The sequence below is a fragment of the Capra hircus genome, chromosome 14 (assembly GCF_001704415.2).
Source record: "Capra hircus breed San Clemente chromosome 14, ASM170441v1, whole genome shotgun sequence".
Lineage (NCBI taxonomy): Eukaryota > Metazoa > Chordata > Mammalia > Artiodactyla > Bovidae > Capra > Capra hircus.
The window spans coordinates 48,267,284-48,288,672 of NC_030821.1; the positions used below are offsets into that span (position 1 = coordinate 48,267,284).

At 43.5% G+C, this 21,389-nt stretch overlaps 1 protein-coding gene across 9 annotated transcripts in view; it reads left to right on the top strand.

The window, feature by feature from the left end:
• The window catches only part of NCOA2 (nuclear receptor coactivator 2), a 283,938-nt gene extending 262,916 nt beyond the window's left edge, over positions 1-21,022 (top strand). For 4 of the 9 annotated variants that reach the window (XM_018058431.1, XM_018058425.1, XM_018058426.1 and 1 more), the window contains 8 exons: positions 2,191-2,356; positions 5,064-5,342; positions 6,215-6,292; positions 7,920-8,157; positions 11,005-11,182; positions 11,978-12,176; positions 16,023-16,112; positions 17,156-21,022. In XM_018058431.1, the coding sequence (XP_017913920.1) occupies positions 2,191-2,356; positions 5,064-5,342; positions 6,215-6,292; positions 7,920-8,157; positions 11,005-11,182; positions 11,978-12,176; positions 16,023-16,112; positions 17,156-17,167 (1,240 nt within the window). In that variant the 3' untranslated portion in view covers positions 17,168-21,022. The remainder of the gene's footprint in view (positions 1-2,190; positions 2,357-5,063; positions 5,343-6,214; positions 6,293-7,919; positions 8,158-11,004; positions 11,183-11,977; positions 12,177-16,022; positions 16,113-17,155) is intronic. The other 5 variants (XM_018058427.1, XM_018058429.1, XM_018058428.1 and 2 more) reach the window with 3 other exon arrangements.

Sequence of the window (21,389 nt, forward strand, 5' to 3'; positions counted from 1 at the left end):
CTCGGGAAAGAAAATAATAACTAGCATCTTTGGGGAATGGGTCTCAGGCCTAAGAGAAGGTGGTAAATAGCATCCCCCCTTGGCTGACTTGAGCTCTTTTTTCATGAGATGTACCACATCTGAATGCTGGTCATTCCTCTCTGGGGAATTTCCTCTGCTCTTTGCTTCCGTGACATGCAGCACTGTGGTTTTTCTCCTCCTTGACGCCACTGTTCTGATCTGCTCCTTCCTCCCACTCCCTAAGTGTAGAGTAATCTGATCACAGTTGTGTTTAGAAAGTTAATTCTGGGAGCATGTGGAAGCAGGAAGGGCCCAGTCTATTCGGGTGCTTGACGTCTTCCTGAGAAGTGAGGCCCTGGCTGCAAGGCCTCTTATGGAACCTCTCAGGTCATGGGACGTGAGCTCGGAGAGCCAAGGACTCCAAGCACACAGTTTCGTGAAGGGCACACTTACTGGGTGATTTTCTTCACAAATGACTGGGGCTAATGAAGAGGGAAGATCATTTCTAAGTGCACTGGGTTAGAACTGTTTGAAACTATTAGCGTAAATCCTCAGCATTTCAGGATTCTAAGCCAAAATGGCACAGAACTAGCTTTAGAAAACATGGCGTGTCATCCCTATGTGACTCTGTCATCACTTAAGAATGAGGGTGCTGTGCTTAGTCGTTCAGTCGTTTCCCACTGTGTGACCCAATGGACTGTAGCCCGCCAGGCTCCCCTGTCCATGGGGATTCTCAAAGCAAGAATACTGGAGTGGTAGCCATTCCCTCCTCGAGGGGATCTTCCCAACACAGGGATCAAACCCAGGTCTTCCATATTGCAGGTGGAATCTTTACCATCTGAGCCACCAGGAAAGGCCATGAATACTGGAGTGGGTAGCCTATTCCTTCTCCAGGGGATCTTCCCTACCCAGGAATCAAACTGGGGTTTCCTGCCTTGCAGGCAGATTCTTTACCAGCTGAGCTACCAGGGAAGCCCTAAGAATAAGGGTACTTACTTGTAAACTTCATTCTCTACAAAACATCAGTACCATCTTAGTACCTCTAAGAGGACAAATTAGAGGATCATTTCCCCTTTCAATATTTGAGTAACTCAGAAACTCTTTTTAACTCCCCAAGGTTGTCAGTTAATTTAAATCACAGGACTTTATTATACCGTTGAATTTGGACTGTAGTGTTACAGTTTTATCGCCTAAAATATACAACAGACGTAATCTGCAAGTTCATGGTCGACTTTTCGTGACTAACTTGGTAGCCTGACAGCCACACTTCTTGAGGATTTTCATAAATGTTTACAAATCCCACTTACCCATGACGGAGAAATATCCTATTAGTCCAGCCAAGTGCAGTCTAATGGTAGCTGAGTTCAAAAAAATTAATGGAGCTTTCATGCTCACTGTGTCCCTCAGATGGGTCATTCAAGCCTTGTGAGAAATGAAACTATGTAATCAATTAGTCTTTCCTGCTAAAATCCCAGAAACTCCTTGGACTGCTTCAGGGCAAGGCAAATATATGAGTACATACGCTTGAAGCGTCATCGTGGATTCGTGGGAACACAGTGGTCACCCCGGCCGGTGGTGAATCCCCACTTTGTAGTGTTGCCTGTCTGTTCTCCACCACAGAGTCTGACAAGCCTTCCAAGCCTCAGCTTTGCCAGTTTTAGAGCAGAAGCAATGAAAACAATGATCATAACATCCAGTGCCTTAATGTATGTCTCACCTGTCTCTGCTGTTGTTGTTCAGTCGCTCAGTTGTATCTGACTCTCTTGCAACCCCGTGGGCTTTAACTCACCAGGCTCCTGCTGAGTTACATCCCTAGGGATTCTCCAAGCAAGAGAAAACTGGAGTGGATTGCCATTTCCTCTCCAGGGGATCTCCCCCACCTAGGGATCAAACCCAGATCTCCTCCTGCATTGGCAGGTGGATTCTTAACCATTGAGCCACCAGGGAAGCCCCCTATCTCTGTTCAGTTCAGTTCAGTTTAGTCGCTCAGTCGTGTCCGACTCTTTGTGACCCCATGAATCGCAGCTATCTCTGTTAGGCACTAAATAACACGTATCTGTTATGTGGGGATTGTTGTTTGTGTCTGACTGGTACTGTATTTTACTACTTTTGTTATTAAGGAGGGGAAAAAAATGTTCTCTAATCAACTCACTGTTCTGTGGGCATGAGACGAAGTTTGTCTCTTTACAGGCAGCCATTTGGCAGCTCTCCCGACGACTTGCTGTGTCCACATCCCGCAGCAGAGTCTCCGAGTGATGAAGGCGCCCTCCTGGACCAGCTGTACCTGGCCTTGAGGAACTTCGATGGCCTGGAGGAGATCGACAGAGCCCTGGGGATACCCGAGCTCGTCAGCCAGGTGGGCGCACCGCGAGGCTAGTGGAGGCCAAGCTCACAGGGACACACGGATGTCTGTTCTCTCCTGCTTGCACATAAATGGCAGTCAGCTTTTTAGAACGTGCCCTTCTCTCATAACCAGGAGCCTGTCTCCTGTCACCCCTTCTCCTTGTTACTCCCAAATCAACTTTTGCCCCAGAATGGAAATGACCAAGAATTAATTTTACCTGTAATTTGAATTTATTGGGCCAAAAGGCATAAACTCAAGTCCAGGTCACTTGACTATGGCAGAGAGGAACACACAAGGAGCAGAGAGGCCAGGAACAGACCACTGCTGTCTCAGATCTAGAACCTTCCATCTCAAAACCAGTATCCTTCATCTTATATCTGTGAGCTAGTGATAGGAAGCTACTTGTGCTAAAACAAGTTGCATATAAGTTAGCAGAAGTCACTTTAAAGGTGAAGTTAGCCGATCTTCATGAGCTTATATTGCTTCCCCCGCTCCCCATGCCCCCGTTCCCTTCTCCAGGGGATCTTCCCAACCCAGGGATCGAACCCAGATCTCCCGCATTACAGGCAGATTCTTTATCGTCTGAGCCACCAGGGAAGCCTGTATAGTTGATTTAGTTGGTGACATAAAGTCATTTAAGAGTACTTTATAGCAACAATACAATAACCTAACAGAGTCTCATGAAATAACTTGGAGGACTTTTCTCAGTCTGGCTACGCAGCCCAATTGATGTGAAGCAGGCATCCTGTTTTCCCGTAGAAAGATCACAGGCTCCCTGCCGTCGTCTTCTTTTCTCATCATGAATCATCTTTATTTCTTACTGCTAAGAAGCACCTTCCAGGGTTTGATCTGCTTCCTGGACGTATGAGGTGTTGTGAGGGTCTGTGAGAAGGGTGGTGCCGAGTCATGGGAGACTTTCTCTGAAGCATTAAAACTAGTCTTGTCATAATCCCCACATTCAGCAGACAGAAGTGGGAGTTAAGACTTGTCAATTCATACTGAGAACAGCAGAATGGAAAGAGATGACTTGAGGTTGCATGGCATAACCTGAATAAGTCAAGAGAGGAAAATGGAGTTGAAACATTTCCTGTGTGGCTGGTTTGCTTTGCCTTTAGTGCTGGTGAGAATTTAGCATTCAGCATCGTCATCCCTGAGTTTCGTCTAAGTGACATTTAAAGATGTGATTCTTGGGGTTGCTGCATGACTCAAGCATTGTTTTTGTCAAAACTGGTATCATTTCATCATTTAATATCTCCAGTCTTCTTTTTTTTTTAATTTGTGTTTCTATGTTGTCTCATCAAATCCATCCTTATAATGCATACTACCTGAATTATAGAAATAATGATTACTAGGTGAAGTTGGGGAAATGTAGAACACAAATGGGCTTTATTTGTAGTCATCAGAGTTGTGTGTTTTCTTTAAAAATGGAAATTACTTAAACTTTTTCTCTTTTAAAGATCGGCCAGTACTTCAAGATCTGAGATAGTTTTGTGGATATACTTAGAGCAGTAATCAACAGCGAATGGTTCCCATGAGTGGGCTCCACATTTTTTAAACTATTATGTGCAAGAGGATGGGCCCAGTTCTCACGGTTAAACTTGATCTAAGGGCAGGATTCTGGGTGGCCCCAGGCCAGCTCTCACATGGATAGACTAGCTTAAGGAAAACCAGGGATGTTACTGTGGTTAAAGCATACCTGAGAGATGATTTTGCAGTTGGGTCCTTCCCTCCTCTATGTTGGGAGGTTCATAGCAGAAGGAAGAAAGAATGAGCCAAGTGCACCCTCCAGATTTGCAGTCATTTTAGGGCCACCTGGGCTGAAGGTGTCGCCCCTGGGAAATTCTGGATTTTTCTGTACCCACTCCATTCTGAGCCAGGTAGATGGAGTAGCTCTAAGAAGTCAAGAAGGACGAACACATTAGATACATCTAGTTGGAAATAAGATGGTGGTACTTCCCTGGGGGTCCAGCAGTTAAGAATCCACCTTCCAATGCAGGGGGACGTGGGTTTGATCCCGGGTCAGGAACCTAAGATCTCACATGCCACAGGGCAACTAACTCTTTGTGCCACACCTAGAGAAGCCCCTGCACTACAACAAAGACCCAACACAGCCAAAAAAAAGGGAAGAAGATGGTGGCAGAATGTGGACCGTGTAGGGAATTCTGATGATTATAGAGAACAGTCAGATACAGGCAGTGTGTCACATTGATGAGTGGCTCAGGTCTTAAATCACAGACTCGACTGGTTTACCGCACATCTCCAAGTCTCAGTTTAACTATCTGCAAAATGGGAATAATAGCAGTGGGCACCCCGACACTGCTGACCCCAGCCAGGTATCAAGGCAATTGTCTACTTGAAGTGAATAAGCAGTCAGAACACTGAACACACCTGGGGGACATGTGCATTTTCAGGTTCAGCTTAGTCAGATTGGTGGTGTGAGTAGGAGGCTTTCTATACTTATAACCACTTCCCCCTTCCCTGGGAAGAAGGGTTGCTGGGAGTCAGGCCTGAACCCTGCTTCCTGCCTCAAGTAACTGGATCTTTTGAACAAAGAGGCGTTTTCTACGAAGACAAGTGGAGACGGGTAGAAGTACCTTTGTGCCATAAGTACAACAGCAGAAGCTTCAGAGACAGGGCAGTGAGAGGAAGGTCTTATGTTCACTCTGCGGTTTCTGCTGGTTTTATTTATGTGTTGGTCACCTGGGGGCTTTCTCTTCAGAGCCAAGGTGTGGACCCAGAGCAGTTCTCCAGTCAGGATTCCAGCCTCATGCTAGAGCAGAAGACCCCCGTGTTCCCGCAGCAGTATGCGTCTCAGGCGCAGGTGGCCCAGGGCAGCTACACGCCCATGCAGGATCCAAGCTTCCACACCATGGGACAGCGGCCCAGTTACGCCACCCTCCGCATGCAGCCCCGGCCTGGCCTCAGGCCCACGGGCCTTGTGCAGAGCCAGCCCAACCAGCTGAGGCTTCAACTGCAGCATCGCCTCCAAGCACAGCAGGTGTGTTCCTGGCTACTACCCAGAAAGTCGGGGTGGGGGGACACAGTGAAGGTGGATGTGAGATGGCACAGGAATGGGGGGTCCTTTTGGGGGCTTAAGTCTCATTCAGTCCTAAGACATTGAAGATGTTGCCATGATCGTACAGCTTTCCTGCTCATTTCTGCTTTCTTCCTTCCCTTCTTCCTTGCTCCTCTGCTGACTCCACTCCAGCCAGAGCAGCTCTCCTCTGATTTCCTAGCTTGGTGATTTACTGATGGGCTAACCTTGAGTTCTCCAAGCCTCAGTGTTTACGTCTATAAAATGGGGCTGTTAACAGTCTAGGGCTCTATGTATGGGTTGACAGGACCCAGCACAGTTTCTGGCCCCAAGTGAGTACCCAGGACACCAGGAGCCCCTGCCATGAGTCCTATATTGTGATCAAAATCACGGCTTTTAGCAGACTGGTGGAGAGGGGTGGTACGTTAAAGAGTAGCTCTTTTGCTCAAGAAAGTATGTTCTCACTGAAACAAGCCTGGACAGATTTCAGTAAATAACAGTATTGTGGACTTTAAAAATCTCCCCTCATTTTTTTCCCCTCTGCTTTTTTCCTCAGTCTTCCTCTTGGCCTCCTCTTCTGATCATTCTACTCTTTTTCTCCCATGCAAACAGTGTACTTTCCAAACTGTCCAAAATAACTTCTCAGCTACAAGCAATGGGAAGCATCACTTGATAACTAGCTTTACAAGGGTATCCAGCTACACACCATGTGGTTTCAATATCCAGCAGCATGTGGATGTTGGGTTTGGGGGCTGGGGAAGGTTTCTTGAGGTGGGAATTTGAAGTAAAATGAATTCTGTTTAAAATACTGATGATTCTCATGTATATGCATTTAGAATCGCCAGCCGCTTATGAATCAAATCAGCAATGTTTCAAATGTGAACTTGACTCTGAGGCCTGGAGTACCCACACAGGTAAGGGGCAGACAAGCTGTCAGCTTTCACTGTATCCACTTAACCTGTCTCATCATGTCTTCCTCCTTGATATCCTATGTAAAGTAACTTAGAAGGCCATACATAGATCTAGACCCACACGATGGAGGTCGTGCTATTTGCTTATTGGTCTCGTCTGTTGCCTTTGTGATTCCCTCCCCGTCACTGCCATTTTTATTGCCCATACGGTCAGCTACCATTATTCACACTGTGTGTTCAGTACTGGGTTTCCCTGATGGCTGAGTATGTGAAGAACCTGCCTGCAATGCAGGAGACCACAGGGGATGCGGGTTCAGTCCCTGGATCAGGAAGATCCCCTAGAGGAGGAAATGGCAAGACACTCCAGTATTCTTGCCTGGAGAATCACATGGACAGAGGAACCTGGGATACAATCCACAGGGTCACAAAGAGTTGGACTGACTAAGCAAGCAAGCAAAGTTACTACCAACACTGAATTGGCAAATAGTGAACCGTTGCTTCTAGGAGAAATAAAGTGTTCGGTTTCTTTGAGCCTCTTGTCACATTTTCATCAGTCAGTCCATGTGTGTTTCTGTTTGAGGACGCCTTTTGTAGTATGTATTGTTGATTCATTAACATCAAACTCAAAGCCAATGGCACCATAACTCACGCCTGAGTGAAGCTCATCTAACTTAGTTTCCCCCACAAGGCACATCAGCCTCCCGGACTTGTTTAGGACACTAGGTAGCCCTTCAGCACTAGTCTCAGGAACCATTTTAAACAGCAGAGTCACTGATGAAAAGCACAGCAGTGTGGAAAACGTGGAACTAAGGAGTCCACAAGAAGGACACTTGTCTGCAGTGTGAGAGCTGAAACGAGAACTGATGTCACCTCGTTTCAGCCGTGGGTAGGAATGTGCATGTTGGGCTTCTCACATTTTTTGCTGTTCCACACGTATCCATAAATGACGATGGTGCTGTGAGTATTGGTTCTGGGGTGACAAGTACATGTTAGCGGGTAGGCCAGCCTCCAGTACCGAATCCATGAATAATGAAGTCAGCTGTGTACAGCCAAGATCCATAACCAGCCTGTCCCCCTCACTGACAGCAAGCACAGTACCCCTTCCCTCATCCATCCTTCCCATCCACCCTCCATCCTGGCCTCTGTCACCCTCCTCTCCTTACGCAACTCCCTTTCTTTCTGCCTCCGTTCAGCCTTTTCTCAAGTGCTTGAAAGCCACCTTTCGGCAAAGTGACTTGGTGTCCCTTTAGACTTGAATGTCCCTTAATGAGCCTCTAAACTGCCATCTTCAAGGTTTCTGTACAGTCTTTTTACAGACAGGACTGATGTTATCTTGGGGTCCTGTAATTAATGGTGTCCTCTCACAGTGAGTCTCCAGTTTATTGATAGTCACACTGAACTGACCCACATCAGTCATTGCGAGGGTTCTGAATCCTCACTGTGTGTACAGAACTCAGGGCTCACATTCTCCACCACCAGTTGTTCAGCTCTAAAATGTTCTCTCTTTATTTTCCAAATAATGTTGCATGAGCCTGTACCCTCTGTTATCCTGTTTCTAACATGTGGTTTCTTTTTTGATCTGTGCCCACCCCCACGTCTTCCTCCGTGTATTGCCCCGCCCCCATTCCAGGCACCTATTAACGCCCAGATGCTGGCCCAGAGACAGAGGGAAATCCTGAACCAACATCTTCGGCAAAGACAGATGCATCATCAGCAGCAGCAGGTTCAGCAGCGAACCCTGATGATGCGAGGGCAGGGGCTGAACATGACGCCCAGCGTGGTGGCTCCCAGTGGCGTGCCAGCAACCATGAGCAACCCCCGGCTCCCCCAGGCAAATGCGCAGCAGTTTCCATTCCCTCCAAACTACGGTATGGGACCCAGACCCCCACCACCTTTCACCAGTCCTTTCTTCCCAGGGTCCCCTCACCGTCCGGGGTCACAGCTCTTTGTGTGGATCCCAGATAAACCTGGCTAACCAGGGGATGCTAGGAAACCCGCAAGGGCAGCTGCAGCTCATCGGGAGTCCCCGGGTCCAGTGCAGTGTCTTCCCATCTCTCAGCTCAGCCACTACCCTGTCTCCGAGCACAGGTCTTACTTTAAGAATAACCAGACTAGGTGGGCATGCCTAGAGTGCCAGTCATGTGCATAAGCATGTACGCATGTCTGTGTTTACGTCCATGTCTGTAAACACAGGTGCGTGTGCATATACTTGTACTTGAAAAGCTCTGAGTCTGCTTAGACAAACTGATAGATACAAAATGTTGAAAGATGTATATCCTTTAAGTGTTACAGAACTTCTATGACTTTATAAAAATAAAGGCTTCCCTGGTGGCTCAGATGACAAAGAATCTGCCTGCAATACAGGAGGACCCAGGTTTGATGCCAGGATAGGGAAGATCCCCTGGAGAAAGGATACTCCAGTATTCTTGCCTGGGAAATCACATGGACAGAGGAGCCTGGCAGGCTACAGTCCATGGGGTTGCAGAGAGTTGGATACGACTAAGCGACTAACACTTCCACTTTCAATATTACACCAAATCTTTAATGAATTGATAATTCTTCATAAGTGCCTTACAGAAACCACAGTGGACTAGCTCTTCATTTTCTTTGTATTGATTTATTGTTTAATGTCAATCTTAAGAAACAAGCATGCTGTGTCATAAACAGTAATATTTGTGTGCATGTCATACTCAGTTAATAATTGAATTATTGATAAAAGTTAAGTGCTTACATCAAGGTTAACATTCAAAGTGACTCTCCCCATCTCCTACCAGGGTCCTCTAAAAACAACTACCCAGTCTTTGTGGTGCTTGAACCTCACATCTCCTATTTCTTTAAAGACACAGAAGGATAACGTGCAGCTTTTTTCCTGTGTGATCTTAAGTTTTCTTTCATAGCTTATTAAAGTAGTCATTAAATATGCATGTTTTACAGATCTCCTAGGCAAAAATGGGATTACCTTAATGTCATCCCTGAAATTTTCTAAAAAGCTGCCTCCTTTGTTTCCCAACTCTTCCTCTCTTTCTTTTTTTGATGATTTAAGAAAGTCTGCTCGAAGTTCTTTCTTTCCTTTTAATGTAAACACCATTTGCCTCTAAACTGAACAAGCAGCTTACATGGAGTTTGTTTTTCTTTTTCTTGTTAATCTTATATAGTGCAGAACTATCCCAGATACTTGTATAGTATACAAGTAATTTTATATAGTGTACAAGTAATCTTAATCTATAATCTATAAAAGTATCCTTTATGAATATACAGCAAGCTAATCATGAATGCACTCACTTTTTTAAATTTTGTATTTTTTAGCCATACCATGTGACTTGTAGAATCCCAGTTCCCTCACTGGGGATTGAACCCGGGCCCTTGACAGTAAAAGTGGAGACTCCTAGCCACTGAACTGCCAGGGAGTTCTCATGGTCACTTATTTTAAAAACATAGCTATCTCATCATACAATAACTTAATAAAAAAATATTCAAGTGTGTTGACTTTTTATAGAGAGCCAAACTTTAACCCAGTTTAATCCAATTGTAGTGACACATAAACATTGGAAGACTGTTTCCAGTCAAAGAGAAATACATACATTTGACCCATTCTTGATTTGCAAGGGATATGGGGCAAGAATGGTATTTTCTTTCTCTTTAGTCTCAATGGTTAATATGTCTCCTGGGCACGCCTCTAATTACCATAGAGAACCAAGGTATGGAGACTTTTTCTTCATGCATTTTATCCCAACTTGGAATCTTTTTTAAATGTGTATAACTTACCAGCACAGGATAGGGTATTTGAAAGTAATTTTCCTTTTTTAAGAAATTTGTTTTTATTTGAAGGATAAGTGCTTTGCAATATTGTTTTGATTTCTGCCATACCTCAACATGATTTAGCGATAGGTGTACATGTCCCCTTCTTCTTGAACCTCCCTCATGAAAGTAATTTTTTTTAAATTTTTATTTATTTATTTATTTAAATTTTAAAATCTTTAATTCTTACATGCGTTCCCAAACATGAACCCCCCTCCCACCTCCCTCCCCACAACATCTCTCTGGGTCATCCCCATGCACCAGCCCCAAGCATGCTGCACCCTGCGTCAGACATAGACTGGCGATTCAATTCTTACATGATAGTATACATGTTAGAATGCCATTCTCCCAAATCATCCCACCCTCTCCCTCTCCCTCTGAGTCCAAAAGTCCGTTATACACATCTGTGTCTTTTTTCCTGTCTTGCATACAGGGTCGTCATTGCCATCTTCCTAAATTCCATATATATGTGTTAGTATACTGTATTGGTGTTTTTCTTTCTGGCTTACTTCACTCTGTATAATTGGCTCCAGTTTCATCCATCTCATCAGAACTGATTCAAATGAATTCTTTTTAACGGCTGAGTAATACTCCATTGTGTATATGTACCACAGCTTTCTTATCCATTCATCTGCTGATGGACATCTAGGTTGTTTCCATGTCCTGGCTATTATAAACAGTGCTGCGATGAACATTGGGGTACATGTGTCTCTTTCAATTCTGGTTTCCTCGGTGTGTATGCCCAGCAGTGGGATTGCTGGGTCATAAGGTAGTTCTATTTGCAATTTTTTAAGGAATCTCCACACTGTTCTCCATAGTGGCTGTACTAGTTTGCATTGATTTGAATGTTCTCTTTTGTCCCCTGCCCCTATGACAAAACTAACAGTCTCCATGGGATTTCCATTCTGTCTTTTAAGGAATAAGTCAGCAGCCTGACCCTGGCTTCACTGGAGCCGCCGCACCCCAGAGCCCTCTGATATCACCCCGGCTGGCGCACACCCAGAGCCCCATGCTGCAGCAGTCCCAGGCAAACCCAGCCTACCAGGCCTCCTCGGACATGAACGGGTGGGCGCAGGGGAGCATGGGCGCAAACAGGTATGCCACATGGCTGTGTCTTTTTGAAACAATCACCAGGCAGTCTTTCTATAGCCCACCTGTCTCTCTTCTGGATAGTTCTTCTTTGTTCAAGCAAACAATACCAAGTAAACCTCTGAGTAATAAGCCAGTCTGCCTTTCCTAGGGCAGAAGTTAGCAGAATTTACCAAACCCTAGCTTAATATTTTTGCCTTGGGAGTAAAAGGAACCCCGCCCACCCCCACCGCAAGAAGGTAGCACCCCCAATGTATGAGAGCAAGTGCTGTGGAAGGCAGTGGCCTGGAAGCCACCTTCTTACCATGTGTACATATTCAGTTGCTTCATTCATGTCCAGCTCTTTGCAACACTATAGCACAGCAGGCTCCTCTGTCCATGGGATTCTCCAGGCAAGAATACTGGAGTGGGTTGCCATGCCGTCCTCCAGGGGATCTTCCCAACCCAGGGACTGAACCCGCATCGCAGGCACGTTCTTTATCACTAACGCCACCTGGGAAGCCCACCCCCCATCGGTGCAGGTAATAAAAGCAAACAGAATCCTTGTCTGGTGCAGACATGAGAGTGCAAAGTGTCCCTGCAGACTTTGTCCACCACCCCAAAACAGTGATGCTGGGGAGAGGCCAGAACGCAGTGACCCCTACAGCTTGACTGAGCCCTTCCCCTGCTGTCTCTGATCTCACCATCTCCTGGCCATCACCCTATGCCCCACTCCCCGGGTCCTCTCAGCCTAGGTTTATTCATCCTGCCTCCCTGTTTGCCCAAGGGCTCTAACATTTTAATTTTTCACTGTGTTTCTAGCATGTTCTCGCAACAGTCCCCTCCACACTTCGCACAGCAGGCAAACACCAGCATGTACAACAACAATATGAACATCAATGTATCCATGGCAACCAACACAGGCGGGATGAGCAACATGAACCAGATGACCGGACAGATCAGCATGACCTCAGTGACCTCCGTGCCTACGTCAGGGCTGTCCTCCATGGGTCCCGAGCAGGTGAGCACCCCAAGGAGAAACCGCCCTCAGTTTCCTGATTGCAACGTTTTGACTGTTTCTGCTATTTAATGAGTCTTTGCATGTGCTTAACATCTGCCATCAACTCCCACATTTATTTTGAAGAGTGTTTTTTCACCTTAGCATCACTAGTGTTAGTGCAATTAACAGAAATACTTGATGATGAAATACAAAAGGATCCCTGACAGCTCAAAGATCTTTTAAAATATTTCTTAACTTTCTTGTCTTCTAAATTTTTATCTTATTTGAAGGATTTTGCAATATCAAAAAATGAGCATCAAAAAATGGAGTGATGAAATGCACTTTCTTAAATAATTATATTTGGGGATTTTCAAGGACTGATGTTTTTTTCTCCTAAGCAGAAAACCAGGTGAAGGGAGCTCCCTGGCAATCCAGTGGTTAGGACATTGCTTTCACTGCTGAGGGTGCAGGTTCAGTCCCTGGTTAGGGAACTAAGATTCCACAAGTCGCGCAGCATGGCCAAAGAAGGACAGTGTGTGGGAAAGGATCATTGGTCTAATTTGCGCTCAGAAAAGTAAATATGTAAAGACATAAGATATAACGGTCATCTGAGTTAAATTCACCTATTCCAGTCCATTTTAGTTCACTGATTACTAAAATGTCGATGTTCACTCTTGCCATCTCCTGTTTAACCACTTATGATTTGCCTTGATTCATGGATGGACCTAACATTCCAGGTTCCTAGACAATATTGCTCTTGTTTGTAAGAAATGGAGTAGCCGTCACAGTCAACAAAAGAGTCCAAAATGCAGTACTTGGATGCAGTCTCAAAAACAACAGAATGATTGATCTCTGTTCATTTCCAAGTCTAACCATTCAGTATCACAGTATTCCAAGTCTATTCCCTGACTAGTAATGCTGAAGAAGCTAAACGGTTCTGTGAAGACCTACAAGACCTTCTAGAACTAACACCCAAAAACAATGTCCTCTTCCTTATAGGGGACAGGAATACAATAGTAGGAAGTCAGGAGCTACCTGGAGTAACAGGCAAATTTGGTCTTGGAGTACAAAGCGCAGCAGATCAAAGGCTAACAGTTTTGCCAAGAGAACGCACTGGTCATAGCAAACACCCTTTTCCAACAACACAAGAGAAGACTCTATACATGGACATCACCAGATGGCCAACACTGAAATCAGATTGATTATATTCTTTGCAGCAAAAGATGGAGTAGCTTTATACAATCAGCAAAAACAAAACCGGGAGCTGACTATGGCTCAGATCATGAACTCCTTATTGCCAAATTCAGACTTAAACTGAGAAAGTAGGGAAAACCACTAGACCATTCAGCTATGACCTAAATCAAATCCCTTGCGATTATACAGTGGAAGTGACAAATGGATTCAAGGGATTAGATCTGATAGGCAGTGCCTGAAGAACTATGGACAGAGGAACATTGTACAGGAGGCAGTATTCAAGACCATCTCCAAGAAAAAGAAATGCAAAAAGGCAAAATGATTGTCTGACAAGGCCTTACAAATAGCTGAGAAAAGAAGAAAAGCTAAAGGCAATGGAAAAAAGGAAAAATATAATATTTGAATGCAGAGTTCCAGAGAATAGCAAGGAGAGATGAGAAAGCCTTCTTCAGCAATCAATGCAAAAAAATAGAAGAAAATAATAGAATGGGAAAGACTAGAGATCTCTTCAAGAAAATCAGAGATACCAAGGGAGCATTTCATGCAAAGATGGGCACAATAAAGGACAGAAATGGTATGGACCTAACAGAAGCAGAAGATACTAAGAAGAAGTGGCAAGAATACACAGAAGAACTAAACAAAAAAGATCTTCATGACACAGAGAACCACAATGCTGTGATCGCTCACCTAGAGCCAGACATCCTGGAATGTGAAGTCAAGTGTGCCTTAGGAAGCGTCACTACAAACAAAGCTAGTGGAGGTGATGGAATTCCAGTTGAGCTACTTCAAATCCTAAAAGATGATGCTGTGAAAGTGCTACACTCAATATGCCAGCAAATTTGGAAAACTCAGCAGTGGCCACCGGACTGGAAAATGTCAGTTTTCATTCCAATCCCAAAGAAAGGCAATGCCAAAGGATGTTCAAACTACCACACAATTGCACTCATCTCACACGCAAGTTAAGTAATGCTCAAAATTCTCCAAGCCAGGCTTCAACAGTATATGAACCGTGAACTTCCAGATGTTCTAGCTGGATTTAGAAAAGGCAGAGGAACCAGAGATCAAATTGCCAACATCCTTTGAATCATTGAAAAAGCAAGCGAATTCCAGAAAAATGTCTACTTCTGCTGTGCTGACTATGCCAAAGCCTTTGACTGTGTGGATCACAACAAACTGGAAAATTCTGAAAGAGATGGGAATACCAGACCACCTGACCTGCCTTCAGAGAAATCTGTATGCAGGTCAAGAGGCAACAGTTAGAAAAATCAGAAAAGGAGTACGTCAAGGCTGTATATTGTCACCTTGCTTATTTAACTTAAATGAAGAGTACATCATTTGAAATGCCAGGCTGGATGAAACACAAGCTGGAATCAGGATTGACTAGGAGAAATATCAATAACCTCAGATTCTCAGATGACACTAACCTATAGCAGAAAGCGAAGAACTACAGAGCCTCTTGATGAAAGTGAAAGAGGAGAGTGAAAAGTTGGCTTAAAACTGAACATTCAGAAAACTAAGATCACGGCATCCAGTCTCCCATCATTTCATGGCAAATAGATGGGAAACAGTGGAAACAGTGACAGACTTTATTCTGGGGGGCTGCAAAATCATTGCAGATGGTGACTGCAGCCATGAAGACGCTTACTCCTTGGAAGAAAAACTATGACCAACCTAGACTGCATATTAAAAAAGCAGAGATACTACTTTACCAACAAAGGTCCATCTAGTCAAAGCTGTGGTTTTTCCAGTAGTCATGTATGTATGTGAGAGTTGGACTGTAAAGAAAGCTGAGTGTTGAAGAATTGATGCTTTTAAACTGTGGTGTTGGAGAAGACTTGAGAGAGTGCCTTGGACTGCAGGGAGATCCAGCCACTCCATCCTAAAGGAAATCAGTCCTGAATATTCATTGGAAGGACTGATGCTGAAGCTGAAACTCCAATACTTTGGCCACATGATGCAAAGAACCGACTCACTGGAAAAACCCTAATGCTGGGAAAGATTGAAGACAGGAGGAGAAGTGGACAACAGAGGATGAGATGGTTGGATGGCATCACCGACACAATGAACATGAGTTTCAGCAAGCTCCGGGAGTTGGTGATGGACAGGGAAGCCTGGCTTGCTGCAGTCCATGGTGTTGCAAAGAGTCGGGCAAGACTGAGTGACTGAACTGAACTGAAAGACAAGAATGTTTCTAATATGATGATCTCTGTTGCATTTCTATATAGAATGCAAATAAAAATTAATTGTGAAGGCAGCCTGTGTATTTATAGGGGCTTCTCAGGTGATGCTAGTGGTAAAGAACCCACCTGCCCATTCAGGACGCCTGAGAGATGTGGGTTTGATCCTTGGGTCGAGAAAATCCTCTAGAGAAGAAAATGGTAACCCACTCAAGTATTCTTGCCTGGAGAATCCCATGGACAGAGGAGCCTGTCAGGCTACAGTCTATGAGGTCGCAGAGAGTCGGACACAAATGAGAGTCTGAGCACAGCACATTTTCACGTTCCTCCACACTCCCTCCAGAACTTGCATGTGGGAGACTAGATAAGGGAAGTGGCCTTCAGTCCTGGTAATTCTGCTCCTAGAAACAAAGCAGAAGCTTGGTGGGTGGCTGCTCCCCCGTAGGCGTATGTATGTCTCTCCAGATAAAGCCACGTCCTGTCCTGTCGCACTCAGGTGAATGACCCTGCTCTGAGGGGAGGTGGCCTTTTCCCTAGCCAGCTGCCTGGAATGGACATGATTAAGCAGGAGGGAGATGCATCACGGGTAAGAAACAACAGAGAAATAAACCCGTGGCTGTGAATATTCCACAGACTAGAAATGGCACAGGCATGCTGCCAGCCAGTAGACTGAGGAGGATTGTGTAATACGGACTTCCCCCGCGGCGCAGTGGCCAAGACCCTCCTTCCAGTGCAGGAGCCACATGCTGTGCAGTGCAACCAAAAAAAGAAGAAAAAAATCTAATTGTATTGGATATATAGTGATGTTTGTGTAATTTTTTATTTAAGCTCATTTTAATTGAGCTGATGGTGGCAAAACACTCATTTTGCCCCAGAATGGAATGATTATAGCAAAGCAAAAAATGAAATACCAAAGAATTAATCATGTTAGCACAAACTTTGATTTCTTTTTGTTTCTGAATTGTAATGTTTGATTTTCAGAAGGATGAAGAGGAACTAGCTTCTAATTGTTCTCTCTTCCTTAATTAATCTACGTTTATTCTAAGGGGAAGCCTACTGCAGGTCAGATGGTGCAGGGCATTCAGAAGATCTAGGGGTGGACCTTCCCTGGTGGTTCAGTGGCTAAGACCCCACTCTCCCTTCATTAAGCCTAAGTTTATTCTAAGTGTTCTAGATTTCTTTTTATTTAAGCAACAGTCTTAAAATCTGATCTACATCATTTCTTTATCACCTTAAACACTTTTTTCTAAGAAGAGTGATATTACTGTGTCCAACTAGATCTTGAAACAGTAGAACAGTTAGTACTGAGAACCCACCTGAGTTGGGAGCCTGGTGACAGGCCTGTTAACAAGAGGAAGGACTCTGAACAGTTTGGCACAGGTGAGGGGGCCTCTTATGGTAGAAAATGTTGTCCCTAGCCATAGATAACTATTTTCAAGTTCTCTCTTAAGTGAGAAAATGTAGAATTGATGTTGAATTTCCTACAAAACAAACAGAAAAAAGTGAATGTAACCTTTGTGATTGGCGTTATTTAAAATGGCCAAGTAGTCTGATGTTTTCATGCTGGGCCTCATGATGGTTTTACCAAAAATTCTGAGGCATCACAACTTTCTCTTTCTTTTCCTGCAGAAATACTGCTGACACTGAAGGTAGCTGGTTGCTTCTTTCTTCAGCTGACTGGGCTCACTTGCTCAAGACACTTACCAATCTGGAGAGTTGCGTCTCTTCGTTTCGACCCAACCGACCTGCCATCCAGCCCTGCCCGAGCAAGATGGGCTGACGGGCCGAGTCCCTCGGCTCCTCCTCCTGGAGGAGCCGCCTGTCATGTTGACAGGTGGCCTGCAGCTCGCGTCCGGACAGTTGTCAGTCTGTTCACTGCATTCACCTTAGTGCAACTTAGATCTCTCCTGCAGAGTAAATGTTGACAGGCAGACTTCACACCCTTGTCAGATTGAATGTATCTAAATGTATGTATTTAAGGAAAACAACCCATGCTCTTGTTCTCTTCCTGTCTGGCTCCAGACACTGGTTTCTTGCTTTGTTTTCCCTGGCTAACCAGTCCAAACGATTAAGATTTCATCTGGGGGAAAGAAAAGATTTTTTAAAAAAATCAAACTAAAGATGTTTTAAGCTAAGCCTGCCTCTGGGATAAGCAGGACAGACACCATGGACCATGCCGTATGTACAGACATGCCCAAGAGGTGAAGACCAAGACATCGTAGTTGTATCTTTGTAGAAAGTTCTCAAGACAGTGTTGGAAAGCATTTCCAGTTCCTGAACAGATGAAAAAGAGCCTGTGGAAGGGCTGTTAACAGTAACAAGTCCTTCTTCCTCTTTTTTTTTTTCAATTTCTTTGATTCAAACCAAACTTGTTCGCCCAAATCATGAATCAAAAAGAAATTGATTTCCAAATTCAGTGTGCTTTAGATCCATCAGAAGCTTGAATCAGCACCTCTTCTTCCATCTGATCCTTCCCTTCCCCCTCTGCCTTCCCCATTCTCCCCACTTTTTTTTTTTGTTTTAATAAAAGCAACAGAAACCAGGTAAGCCCTTTATTATTTCCTTCCATGTTTTGCCAGCCACTTACCAGCCGCTAACTCTGAAATTCCAGAAAAAAATGCATTTACTGGAAGGAGAGGAACAAAGTTAGTACTCGAAACCCATCAGACTTCGGACACCTGCCCGGCAAGTGTGTTCATTCTGTTCCCCGCGACACTGGCCTCCACACAGGAGAAAACCACAGTGTGCTTAAAATTGACCGCAGGCATCAGGACAGAGTTCACCTCCGCCATGTGTCTTTTATTTTGTTTTTTTTTTAGCAGTGCTGACTTAATAAGCCGAAGTTTTGTAAGGTACATAAAATCCAATTTATATGTAAACAAGCAATAATTTAAGTTGAGGACTTAAGTGTTTTAATTGTGTAATTTTTTGTGAGGTATACATATTGTGGAATCGAATCCAAAATGAGGTACTTCAGTGTTACAATTAGATATCTTCATAGCAGTGTCTCCTGAAAGTGTTTTGTAAAGGCTCTCAAGGCCTCGATTAGACCTGATTTGTAGACTTAAGACTTTTTATTTTCTAAATCTTGTGATTCTGCTCATAAGTCATTTATCTAATCTATCTGATATGCAGCCGCTGTAGAAACCAGTTCTTGATTTTTATATGTTTATATTCTTTCTTAACCTTAGGAAGACTACGTGTTACTAAGCCCGCCACTTTTCTGGTTGTTTTTCTTGCCCACTCTGGTAGGGGAATAATCTTTTCTTAATTGGCATCAGTTTCAGACAACTGTAATACCAAGAAACTGGTGACCTTTTTGAGCTATTTCTCCCCAACTCCTAAGATACCTACTTTCTTACCTAAATTTCAGAATGATGTCTTTTTGATGTCTAAAAAGCAAAGCATTTTATATCTCATTAGCCAGGCCTTTTAGGAACAGAGAAGTCTTTTTTCCTTGAAATTTGCTTGTTTTTTTGTGGAAGGGTGAAAAATAGACAAACTACCCCTACTTATACGTGTCTCTCTCTATGGACAGATTACAGAAGTATAGAAAGAGATAGAGCTCAAAGATAAATGGTTAAGTAGACAGTCTGAAAGCGTGGCTCCGTGCTAAAGAAATGTCCTGGGAAATCTGCATTTCGCTACTTTCTTTTCCACTTAGGGGGTCTCACTACAGAAAGGTGGCCCAGGAACAGCACTTCCTGGGGGCCACCAATTCACAGTCCCCCCGTCAAAAGGCTCTGCTTTTCTCAACCAAACCATTGGGTCGCCCAACTGTGGTGGAGAAACAACTCGGGCAGACCTCGGCCCGAGCTTAGCGCCCTCAGTGGCACCCTGAGGCTTACGTCCCAGTTGGTGTCATGTGACCAGTTTCCAGTTGATGTTTAGAAACATGTGAATTAGAATGCCTTGAACGTCACACAACACAGAAGAGAAAATGGAGTGTAAGCTGGAGTTGCTTGTCTGAGTTGGAGTCCCTTTCCACTGGACACTGTCCAGAAACCCCTGTGTACCTTCTCTTGCTTAACTCTCTGCCCACTGTGTTCTCCAGTTCAGACAGATCTGATCTGCAAACCTGCCATTCTGGTCACTGGGAATAACTCATAATCATTGCCATTTTGAAGGAAGAGGGATGATCCGTTCTCTTACGGCTTAGATCAGGTCATGGGTTTTTTACATCTAATTAAGAAAAGTCAGTGAAGGAATCCTCTGATCACATTGATCATGATAGAAGCAAAGGCCAAATCAGTCCCTCCATGATCAGTATTTCTCATGGTGTACACAATAAACTTGTTAGACCGAGTCCTCGGTTTTCATTTAATAGAACAAATAATCAGTGTTTTACTTATATTACTAAATGTGAAAAACACATAATGTGAAAAGTATACATACATTAACTTGGTTGTGAAGCTCATCTACGTGTTCATGTAACGTGGTAAGTTGAAAAAGTGAAGTGAGCTGTTTTCCTGCAATGAATTCGTTGGACTCAAAAGATGAAGATGCCCCCTCCCACGTGTATCTCTCATGGCCTGTAACCATTGAAAGCAATGTTTTTGCAGTTTATATAATGCAGTTTTTAATCTGTGTTTAAAAACGGAGTTCCTATGGGCTTAACACATGAAATGGGTGGCACAGATCCCCTTGCAGAACCCAAAGATACACAATCAATTTTGAAATGCAACTTAAGCCATTAATTGTTGGTGTGAATTTAAAATTTTCTAGTATTTGTATGGTAGTATGCTGCCTCCGAGCAAAGCATTCTCTGCACAAAAGGAAATTACTGTAGTGGCTTCAATTTTAATTAGAATTTTCTCCCTGGTGTTTCTTTATAGACTAAAACGAAACCTTTTAAGTTTCTTACTACAGGTAAAAGCTATGTGCAAGAACCTCAAAATGCTAAAATCTAGCATAATGCCTTAGATCTGTTTTTAAGTCTTGTATATTCCTACATAGCTGTCCGATGTATTATATTTGTATAGTGAACTGTGTACAATTTTTTGAATAAGTGCATCATCACTTAAACTTTATGTTGTTGAATGGTGATGATGATACATTTCTTCAAACATTTAACTGTCTTTTTTTTTCTTATGCCATTTGTGGTTTTATTTGTACAGTTCCTCATGAAGTTGCATCTGAGATGTGTGTATATGAAAAGATTATACAAGGGTAAAATTAAGCAATATATTAACTATGGTTCTTCAGGAGAAAGCTTACAGTGTTTCAGGTTGTGATTTATTTTCAAAATGGAGTTGACTCCAAACATCACTTTGTTCACCTGCATTGATGTTTGTATTTCTAGTGTGAGCAGTTTATGCAAAAGGTAGATATATTCAAGAGAAATTTTAAATACATTTATGCAAGTTAATATTGCTTTGCTGATGCTATTTGCTTATTTGATGTTAAATAATGCTATTGTAAATAAAGAATTCTGTTGTTATTGCATCATTTAATAAATTTTAATGCCTTCGGGTTTTACATGGCTTTGAAGATTTTCTTGAGTTTATATTGTATCCTCATTCACAATTGCAGTTAAATATAAAATTACCTGACTTGCCATTTAATAATTTCTTAGACTTATACAGTAGTTGGCACTGTTCTCAGCATGTTAACATTTATTCTCTCAATGTCCCATTTTCTAGATTTTCAGTCTGAAGCCAAGAGGGGTGTGTCTTGCTTAAGATTATCTGACAACTTAATGGCAAATAGAGGTGAATCTAAATGAATCCTAAATGATGCTATCACCTCTCATTCCCGTTTTTCAAAAAACATTCATGAGAATAATGCGGGCTTCTTACTGGTTTATTAAGGTTATGCTTTACACATTAGAATAATCATGATGATTTTAATAGATTGGCTTATT